The sequence below is a fragment of the Lactuca virosa genome, chromosome 5, assembly GCF_052849685.1.
Source record: "Lactuca virosa cultivar CGN04683 chromosome 5, Lactuca_virosa_CGN04683_v6, whole genome shotgun sequence".
Lineage (NCBI taxonomy): Eukaryota > Viridiplantae > Streptophyta > Magnoliopsida > Asterales > Asteraceae > Lactuca > Lactuca virosa.
The window spans coordinates 168550991-168562257 of NC_136430.1; the positions used below are offsets into that span (position 1 = coordinate 168550991).

General features: G+C 34.4%; 2 protein-coding genes across 2 annotated transcripts; one reads left to right on the forward strand and one right to left on the reverse strand.

The window, feature by feature from the left end:
- The first annotated feature begins 3207 nt into the window (after nucleotides 1–3207).
- Nucleotides 3208–5164, forward strand: LOC145114803 (F-box-like protein). The gene is made up of 4 exons (XM_079050882.1): nucleotides 3208–3472; nucleotides 3613–3801; nucleotides 4152–4400; nucleotides 4772–5164. The coding sequence occupies exons 1-4, from the start codon at nucleotides 3404–3406 to the stop codon at nucleotides 5039–5041; spliced, it is 777 nt and encodes a 258-aa protein (XP_078907008.1). The 5' UTR covers nucleotides 3208–3403; the 3' UTR covers nucleotides 5042–5164.
- Nucleotides 5165–5433: 269 nt separating this feature from the next.
- LOC145114802 (E3 ubiquitin-protein ligase MIEL1-like) lies at nucleotides 5434–10708 on the reverse strand. Its single transcript, XM_079050881.1, has 12 exons — nucleotides 10573–10708; nucleotides 10392–10479; nucleotides 10128–10184; nucleotides 10013–10045; nucleotides 9858–9935; nucleotides 9744–9787; nucleotides 9612–9652; nucleotides 7046–7128; nucleotides 6871–6962; nucleotides 6727–6796; nucleotides 5988–6029; nucleotides 5434–5838 (listed from the first exon to the last, which is right to left on the reverse strand). The coding sequence occupies exons 1-12, from the start codon at nucleotides 10620–10622 to the stop codon at nucleotides 5710–5712; spliced, it is 807 nt and encodes a 268-aa protein (XP_078907007.1). The 5' UTR covers nucleotides 10623–10708; the 3' UTR covers nucleotides 5434–5709.
- Nucleotides 10709–11267: the final 559 nt, after the last annotated feature.

The window sequence follows — 11267 nt, forward strand, 5'->3', positions numbered from 1 at the left end:
TATTTTTACAAAAACTTGGGTCGAAAATGCTATTTTTACAAAACTTGGGCCGAAAATGTCATTTTATCTAAAAAGGGGCTAAAAATGTAAATTATATTTATAAATAGGCCGAAAATGTAAATTTCAATTTAATGAGCCGAAAACATCAATTTATATTTACTTGGGCCTGGATTATACATTACATGTTTATTGGGCGTTAGTGGCCCATATACATGCTTATTGGACCTAAGATTATACATTACATGTTTATTGGGCCTTAGTGGCCCATATACATGCTTATTGGACATAAGATTATACATTACATCTTTATTGGGCCTTAGTGGCCCATATACATGCTTATTGGACCTAGAATTATACATTACATGTTTATTGGGCCTTAGTGGCCCATACACATGCTTATTGGACCTAAACTATACATTACATGTTTATTGGGCCTTAGTGGTCATTCTACATGTCTGTTGGGCCTTATATATTCATATACATACTCATTGGGGTTTCAAACATAAAACATACAAGTAAACATTATATAACATAATACAATATTAGCGTAACTCAGTCAAGGATGCTAGTGAGACATGTCGGTTGACACCTCTAGAGTGTACGATCGTAGCCTGTAGTTATAACCAGAGTCTCCTGGAGGGAGAGCGAGAGTTTGTGTATAGATCTATACGGGGTGACACCCCACACCTGAGCTGTTCGCTGCTGTTAGACTAGGCCAGTCTAGGGTGACAGACCTTACCGTAAATCAAGCCGACGCCTAAAAACGCCACGACAGGCGAATTCGTCATAATCAAGTATGGTTAAAACGGCTCACTTAGAGATCCTCTCCAACATAATTTTATGGAACACCTATAAAATCTTGTTGATACAAAAACATACATACATTGATATTCGGTCTTAGGGTTGAGACCACAACACTTTTATAAACAGATATAGGATTTTCTAGGGTAATACACAGTTAAACAATATCTTTTACTTACTACAGAAAATACAGGGTTTTTATTTGGATTACATTTTATATACATTCCAAAAACCGAAAACACACATGTATTAATACTTGATTTTGATAAATCACGTTCAAACAATTTTTCAGAAAATATCGGATTTTCTGGTGTTTTACAAATAATTCAAAACTTTTCATTCAAATATGCTTATGAACTCACCAACATTATATATGTTGACGTTTTCAAAATAACTTGTATTCTCAGGGAATCGTTAAGCGGAAAGGTCAGCAGGAAATGTGAAATTTGTTATATTTTGTTATCATCATACATTAAATATATTGGACATGTAATTTATGATACTGTACTTGTTGTAAACAATGCTGATTGTATTTTGATTTGTATGATGATGGTGTTGTATTGTTTCAATTATATACAATTATGATGATATTACAAGATGAAGTCACGCACAAGCCCCCGGACGTTTTCCGCCGTTTGGTTCGGGGTGTGACACAAAGAGTTTGTGAGTATTTTAGGGTGCGATACCCTGAATGATATGGTTTCTAGAGCCCGAGAGCGGGAGATCGATTTGGAGCACCTCGGGAAGAGGGGATCATATCAGGAGCATGTAGCGGAGGGTCCCGGGAAAAGACCCAAGACTTCTGATCAGTGTTTGAGAGGCCAGCAGGGCCGGGGTCAGTACAACACGTACGGGAAACTGCACGATGGAGTTTGTCGTTCCAGGGGTTTGGGATGCTACAAGTGTGGCAGGGTTGGTCAGATCAACATAGATTGTCCTCAGGGGGCAAGCCCGTTGTGTTTTCACTGCGATCAGGTGGGCCACAAGAAGGCCGACTGTCCGATGTTGAGGGGAGGAGCGGTGAGTGTGCCTGCTCCGACTACTTTGAGGATCACTGATGGACGAGAGGGTAGGATAGGAGTCTCAACAAAAAGGAGTCGGGTCTTGCAGTGTCAGACAGGGGAGGTCAGGACTCCAATGGGCGACATTGCGGGTATGTATCTTTTGCTTCTTTTCGGTTTTTATCATAATTTATGTTGTTGGAATATTGCAGCGATTTGGGTAAGCGTATCTTGGTTTATTTTTCTGCTTATGTTTGGGTTATATTTTCAAGAAATGTTATATGTCATCTGCATGCCATGAATTATTAGTGGTTTAGTGAAGGGTTGTTCTCTTATAGCGAGTTCCAAGTGTTCGGTTGTTATTTCCGGTTTTGGTCGAGATCGGATCGGGGGCATTGGGTCGAAGGTCTGTGGTCAGGGTTCAGCAGGTTGGTTATCCAGCACCGCCAGTATTCGATGGTTTCAGTCATCGTGCTTGTATTGGCTTGTGGGGGCGCCAATGGAAGTATTCCAATTGCTGGGGTTTTGGTCTGAGCATCTGTTATTTGGACTTCAAGATTTAAGTGTAGTATCATTTCAAAGCATCTAGGGTTATCAGTTTTGCAGGGATTCGGGAAGTGTTCATCTGGTCTTTGGAGGTTGCGCGGTCTTCTTGGAATGGTTAGTAATGGAACACTAACATTGGTAAGCGCAGATTGTCAACATATCAATCATTAGAGGGTAAAAAGGATTGGGAATCCTTCAATTCTCATATGCTGTGAGAGCTTAGTCGAAGCAAAGTGGGGGAGAATCGTTCAGGTATTCAGGATCAGAAGCAGGAGTGAAACTAGGATGAGTTTCGCATCCCCATCGGGGAGGAAGACGACCCAAGTGGTTGTTTGGATTGAGGATTGTGTGAGTTGGGAGTTCGGGAAACTCCCAACATTGGGAGTTCGGGATTCTGATGAATGCATTGTTCCAAAAAGGCAATAATAGTGTCCGCCTTACTAGCCAAGTTTGTTATATTGTTTTGCTCTAAAAGTTTGCCCACAATAGATCTTCAACCCTCAAACAAGTCTTGATTATTATGTTATAATAAGCGAAATCGTACAAAAGATACTAGGTTTTTAGAAAAAATCGGTTTTAACCCAGAAAATGATGTCGCCAAAAAACGTCACATCATTATGTTATGTCATCATCACGTTATAAAAAAAACTAACACGTTATTATGCCACCTCAGTTGATAATTAGGTTGACATAACATTGAAAAAATTAAAAAATATAATGTTTAAATTAATTGAAAAAAAAATTACCATAGAGTCAAAATCAAAATTTTATAAACTTATATCTTGTATGGATTTTTGCCCGAAAGGCTTATAGAATCAAATTTGATTACTAAATACGTTAAATGGTTGACATTTGCACATTTTTCATACCAAAATAAAAGGGGGATAGATTAACTTGCTACGTGCATTTCTCTTGCTTTACACACCTCCACGCAATCGCAGCAGAAATTTATGTGATGACGGCATCGCACATGATCATCCCCACTCCCAAATGTTATTTCTTTTGATTCTTCCTCTCAACAATCTACCCTAAGAAACCAAAATCACTAACAAAAGATGAACAATCGATCCATACAGAACTGGGTTCCAAGCGATATCGCCTTCAAAATCGCTTCCTTGCTTCAGGTCTGTTGATTTCTTTCTCTAATCTCCTTCCTTTCATATCCCTATTTGTTAGATTTTTTAATCTTTTGAGAATACGAATTAAGAATTGCGTTCTAATTTTGGGAAATTTCTATGAATTCAATTTGGGGTCTCTGATGAAGGAATTGGATTTGTGTGCGTTGGGTAGTTGCTCTCGGTTTTGGCGGGAGCTTTGCGGGTCTGATCATATATGGGCGGGTCTATGCAGAGACAGATGGCCAGCCCTCGGTTTCGATAAAGAACAATCTTCTTCTGTTCCTGAATTCAATCCCCATCAACTTCAACAACAGCATTTGGACTCCAATTTAAAGGTCTATCCCTATTTTCCTCTCCATAGATAGTCGCTTGACTTGAAATATGCTTGAATTGTTTTTCTTCTTCATATTGAGGGTCGATTAGGCTCTTCAACAGTAATTACCCAATTATAAACATTGAACTTTGACTCTTTCTTATTTGGACATTATACTTTGAAAAAAGTACCAAATAATAACAGTGAAAATTGCATTGTATTTGGATGACATTGATATAAATCGCTAGACTTTTCAAAGTATAGTGTTGTAATAGAAAATGAAAAGTAAGATGCTACACTAAACATATCAAAGAAAGTAAGTTGCTATTTCTTGTATTTTTTAACGTGAAACTTTTTTATGTGTGAGTGTAGGGATGGAGGGGGTTTTATGTGAATAAACATCATGAAATGGCTAGTAAGGCGGACGCTGTTATTGCCTTTTTGGAACAATGCATTTCATCAGAATCCGTTGAGGTTAATCATTATTTGGTTGCAATGCAAAACATGAATTCAATGCAATTTGGGTTTAGAGATGTGGTGTTGTTCTTTTTCAAAGAAAATCTTCATGTTTTGCTCAATTTGGCTGGTTTGCACTACTCTATTGCATGGCTTGGAGTTCCGGTAAGCTTACAATATCCAATCCTTTACAAAGGGTAAAAAGTATGTTGCCATTATGTATACAATATAAAGTAAATTGCTCTTATCAATAATGTATGTACGTTGCTATTATAGGTAAACAAAAATATAAGTATGTTGCTATTATGGGTAAAAAGTTATAAGTATGCTATTGTTCATTATATGTTGCCTATATTGGTAAAAATAGTAAAATAGTTGCAGGGTGGGAGTTTCAATTCCAATGTGAATTGTGCAGTGTGGGTCAGCTTACGGATTATTGGAAAAATAAAACTTTTATAGAAACATCACCAAATATATGTTATTATATTTTCAACGAAATTATGGAAATATGTCTAATAAATTGGTATGGTTTGTAGGCGGGTGATGTGATGGAGGCTTTAAATAGCTCAAAGATTTGTGATCGACAAATATGTGTTCAATGGTGGAAGCTTGGGAGGTGGTTGTATGGATTTAGGCTTCGTGATGAGTCGATTTCACGAAGGGCTTCTTTAAGAGATCTTGCAATGATGAAAGAACAACAAGTTCTTGATGTGCTTTATCGGGGTGCTATTCATGAGGTCATACGTGTTCAGATTTCGGCTGCTAAACCAGTTTCCTCGCCTTGGTCATGCCAAACATCAAGTTAGAGGAAGGTCTCTATGTGTCATGTGTGTGTATATATAACAATATATAATGCATTCTGTGTATAATTGTTGATATGTATGTTGAATAGTGTAAATAAATGGCATCGTGTGCATTGATTCGCCTGATATGATATGTAATTTCACCGTCTTTTTTTCAATTGAAAAAAGATAAAAATACTAGAATTGGAAAGATGGATTTGGTCATGAGAACATTAAATCTGGTTTACAAATTTTAAGAATTCAGATTTACAGTCTTTCTAGATAATCCTTAAAAACATATTTATAAGTATACAAAACCACTCATTTTGTCCTTAGCGATGCTAGTGAATATTAAAAACAGAACACCAAAATCAATTGTTTTTTTTAAGTTCCTTGAGATTTTCATATTCATAATATAGATCCGACTTAAAAAAGTTCACATTATAAAGAAAAAACAAACAAAAGCGAACATGTTTACTATTAATCTATTATACAACCCAAGTTGCTTAGCAAGGGCTACTTCAATCCACACAGGTGGAGGAAGAATTGGCTGAAAACAGTGCTTCTCTTGCACTCCAAAACCATCTATCCAGCAATTTTAAATTATAATTTTTTTTTTCGCGAATATAGAATATATAGATGTATATAAATCAACCTATTTTATAATACGAGACAAACAAGGGGCGTTTCGGTCATTCTTGTGGTAAAACAGGGGGCGCAATCGTCCGTGTATTATACGATCTGCAATGGCGGCATTTCTGTCCAATTATGTGAAAGAAAACTTCTGTAGTGTCATTGCAGTCGTTACATAGTATCCAAACCTGAAAAATCCGGTCCTTATTAGATAATTTCACATCGTATGCAAAAGACGTGAATGCCCTCGTAATCATTATCATCGAAAATAATCCTAAAAAGTTGGCTCATTTGTTGCAACAAAAGTAGTGCAAAGTCGCAAAGGATGTGATAGTACCTTCTTGTGCCTGTAATCATCAGGCATTAGAGTAGCTTCGATCTGCGAAACAAATGTATAAATGTCAAATATGATCATATGAAGAAAAAGAATAAGAGGATTTTCAAGCATTGATTATGTTTGAAACAATGGTTAATTACAAGAAATAGCAACGTACTTGTATTGATTTGTTTATTATTGTATTCTACTTTCCTTTTTATCTAATTACACCATTGTAATTTGAAGATTTATCTAGTTATAGAAATGTCATGTAAATACAAAATAACTTCACTGCTACAAATGAGTAAAATTTAAAAAGTATAATGTAAAGAAGGAAAGTACAATATTGTAATGAAAAGAAATGAAAGTAAAATTGTGAAAATAAACAATGAGTAAATTACAAGTTTGCTGCTAATGCTATTCTATTTTTGTAAGATTTGGTCCTTTTTTTTTTGTCTCAAATTGGATTCCATATCTTCATTTTATTACGGATTTGGTCCTCAACCAGTGGAGTATGTCTATTTGGCCCCTTATCTAGCTTTTTTATTAACTTTTACCATTTATTACTATTATATTAACAGGAAAAATATTCGATTTGCATTGGTTATACACCAAATCCTTAACAAAATGAAACAACAAGAGAAATTTGCAACAAAACCATTTTGGATCAACCTCACAAAAATTTATATAATATAGGGACCAAAATTGTAATTTACTCCCAACTAATGAAACCTCATGAGAATCAATTAGATAGACCAACCTCTTCATCGATCATCTTCCATGTTGCAGACATGTCCATAATCGATTTGGCGCATATCGGACAGCAGAATCTGTTTTAAAATTCAAAAAAGTTAACAAAAAGGTCATTTTATTATTTATAACTAATAGTCACAAAAATACTTACTTATCTCGTTTTATCATCTCGTTGTAACAATCGCGATGCATTGTGTGCCCACATTTCATAACTGCAGTGTCTTTCATCGAGTCGAATAAATACTGTGAATGTAGTCATAGCAAGTGTTATTATTAAATTATGCAAATTTTAATCCAACGTAAAACAAAGAGAAAAAGACACATACCTCATAACATATGGGGCAATGATGTCTCATAGAATTTTCGACACATAAATGGTTATCACGTAAACCAATAGAATAGCAAGATCCTAAGAAATCAATTGTCAAGAATATCATAAAAATTAGTTTGCGACTAATGATACATATAAATGTGATTATATGAATTTGTTTATTTTTATTATTTGGGAATATGACTTATTAAGGTAATTAACTTTTCGGTACACATCTAGGTAACAAACTTGTTGGAAGTGTTCACATATGATCATTATGACCTGCTATAGCAGGTTAAATCCTAGATGTGAACGCTTTCAACAAGTTCGTTACCTAGATGTGTACAAAAAAAATAGTTACCCAAATATGAACAAAACGAAAAGTAAAAATTAAATTACACGAATGGTCCCTGTGGTTTGGGGGAATTTGTGTTTTTGGTCCCTAACTTATTTTTTTTAACTTGGAAGGTCCCTACTGTTTATTTTTGTTGCGCGTTTGGTCCTTGTCTTTCCTAAAAAGACTATTGTGCCCTTATTAATTTATTTTTTAATTATTTTTCTTATTTATGTATTTATTTTTTACATATTTAAAAAAATTAATTTTCCTCGGATGATCCCTACTGTTTATTTTTTAATTAATTTATTTTTTTAACCAGGATGGTCCCTAATGTTTTATTTTGTTACGAGCTTGGTCTCTGTCTTACCTAAAAAGATTATTGTGCCCTTATTAATTTATGTTTTAATTAGTTTTCTTGTTTATGTACTTACGCTTTATATATTTAAGAAAATTTAGTAGACCCCAAATATCTGTATCTCCTTACTATCCCATCTCTCATCCTTCTCAACTTCTATTTATTTTCCATCTTTAGTGATATCGATGTCTTCATCATCCCTTCTTTTTTCGGTCCTTCAACTCCGTCGAATCAACACCACAACCCACTAAAGATGAAGAGACAGTAGGTTATGGTGTTGGTTCGCCAGAGTTGAAGTACCTAAAAAAGAAGGATGATGAAGACGTCGATGTTACTAAAGATGGAAAAGAAATAGAAGTTGGGGAGGATGAGAGATGAGATGGTGACCGTTAAGACCCAAATTAAATTTCTCAAATGTGGTTTCAGGTTTACGGTGAGGAGATACAGATATGTGGGGTATATTAATTTTTTTAAATATATAAAAAATAAATACATAAATAAGAAAATTAATTAAAAAATAAATTAATAAGGGCAAAATAGTCTTTTTAGGTAAGAAAGGGACCAAACACGTAACAAAAATAAACAATAGGGACCATCCGAGTTAAAAAAATAAATTAATTAAAAAATAAACAGTAAGGATCATCCGAGGAGAGATACAAATATGTGGGGTCTATTAATTTTTTTAAATATGTAAAAAATAAATACATAAATAAGAAAATTAATTAAAAAATAAATTAATAATGACACAATAGTCTTTTTAGGAAAGACAGGGACCAAACGCGCAACAAAAATAAACAGTAAGGACCATCCAAGTTAAATAAAATAAGTTAGGGACCAAAAACACAAATTCCCCCAAACCACAGGGACCATTCGTGTAAATTAATTTTTACTTTTTGTTTTGTTCATATTTTGGTAACTATTTTTTTTTACACATCTAGGTAACGAACTTGTTGAAAGCGTTCACATCTAGGATTTAACCTGCTATAGCAGGTCATAATGGTCATATGTGAATACTTCCAACAAGTTTGTTACCTACATGTGTACAAAAAAATGATAGTTACCCAGATGTGAACATACCGAAAAGTTAATTACCTTAATAAGTCATATTCCCTTGTTATTTTTGTATTAAATTTTCTTATAAATACAAGATGAAATATTAATAAATAATTAAATATATAGATATCTTACTTAAATTATAAAAGCTACTATTTACCAGCTGAAAGCTAACTGATTCTTGAAAAACTAGTTACAAGCTGATAAATTATGTGATAAAAATCAAATTTGGTAAAAGTAGCTGAAATATATATAAATATTATATAAAAGGAATTGTTGAAGATTGAGTTTTTTTTAATTAATAAAGAATATATTTAAAAGAATTTAAAAAAAAAAGTTTTTTAAGCTCATTAAAACGTTAGTCTGGATAACTTTTTTAAAAAGTCAGCTTATAAACTACTTTCTTTTTGCCGAACATAAAAATTAAAAAAAAAAAAAACTTGGAAAATAAACTAATTGTTGCGTGCCAAACATATATTTATTTTGTACTATAAATATAGATTTATACAAAAGAATAATAAAAATAACATAAATTAAAATTGGTGATACTTGCAAATATATAAAGTCCACAAAACGTTATTGACTTTTTGTTATAACTGTGTTATATTTTCGGGTTGTTGATTTGATAAAAAAAAAAACAAGAAAAAACTATATTGAGAAAAAAACAAGTGTTGTTGATACTCAAAGACTCGAAGTAAGTCCAAAAAAGGGGTCCATTCAAACCAGTCCAAATCCAGTCCATACACCCAAAACCCGGTTCAACCCACAAACGCCGTGAGTCCGGTCCGTTAACATTGAGCAAGATGTAAATCACAAAATCATCCCTCTATGGCATACCACATTTTTTGCAATGGAAGAAGTTCTCACGTCCACCAACTCTGAACACGAATAGAACTATATAAATCAAATCTCTCATGGAACAATGAAGAATCTAATGAACAAAAAAGAAGAAATACAATCATAACTAACCTGCAGATGCCACAATCGTCACAGTGGAACAAACCCTTGTCAATCTGCAATATGATGATGATTAGCAAAAGTGAAACGAAAACATAGATATACAAATCGTTTGGAATTTCATACATCATCATCGTAGAATTTGCACAATTCACAAAAGTATTCCCCCATATTGACGCCACAATTTGTGCAGGAACGAGCAACCTGGAAATCAAAGAAACGATTCAGTGATTAAAGAAAGGAATTGTTGTAGTTTTGTAGATCGAATCAATGGAACATACCGGTTGCTCTGTGTCGCAAACTGAACAAATCACCTGCAACAAACATGAAATTTTTCAGTCGATTGTAGGGTTTATTATATTCGCAACTCTGATGATGGAGAAGAAAGGAGCATACGTGTTTCACATCGGATCGAATAAGTTCATGGCGATCGTAGGGATTTTTCAACATATTCTGAGGGATAAACAGAGAAAATCAGAATACAATCAGAACGGAGATTGAATCGATTCAAATCCATACGACTAGATCTGCAACAAGCTACTATAAACCCTAAAGTTCCTCTCCTTCGAAACCCTAACAAACATTCGTCAGATCTAAACACTTAAATCGAAGAATAACAACAGAAATCGCATGAAAAACGAAGTAATCGAGTAATCGTACCGTAGCCTCGTTGTGACAATGACGACAGTCGAATATCTCGTTACAACAAGGAGCTCGAATCATACATCTTCTTCGATAATGCTTGCATCTAACACAAATGACAAATTCATGAAAACTTACAGACTGTACTTACACAACAGATTACAAAACTACATGAATAAAGTATAGTTTAGTATAATACCCGTAACCCATCTTCCCAAAATCCAAGCGTTCATCGTTGGGGCCTGCCATGGAGGTTGAGGGAGATGGAGATGCAATAAAAGTTTCCTAATTTGGAAAGAATGGGGTGATATATGATCTTTGGACACAAGCATCGAGGAGTATATATATAATATTTGGATGCATGCATCGCCCATAATGGTGGCAAGCAGTATTATATATTATTTTAAAGAATAAAGATTAAAGGTGGTAGCGTAGGGAAGAGTGGATAAGGTCAGTGATCCCACGGCCGCCGAATAATGGGCCAATCGGATGTCATCACGAGATCGACGGTTGAGTGGTCAGATTTATGTCAGCCAAACCCCAAACATTGACCTCATAACTCACCTATCCAACGATATTTAAGCTCCATGTTTATTTGGTTGATCGAAAGTTTCATTACATAGCGTCTGTTTATCTGCAAAAAAGAGCTGCAAAAATGTTTGGGGGAGCCGGTATATACTTACAAATACACAGAAATAAAAGCCAAAACCTGATTCACCGGAAATCGTTCTCTGCCTTTCTTTGGAAAGGCAGTACATATATTTAAAAAAAAAAAAATAGGTGGTAAATTGCAGATATTAAATGGGTATTCAGTGGTTTTTAAAAGTGACCAACCATAAATTTACCATAAAATGCCCATTAAATCTTGTTTTCCCAGCACAATTAAATTCAAAA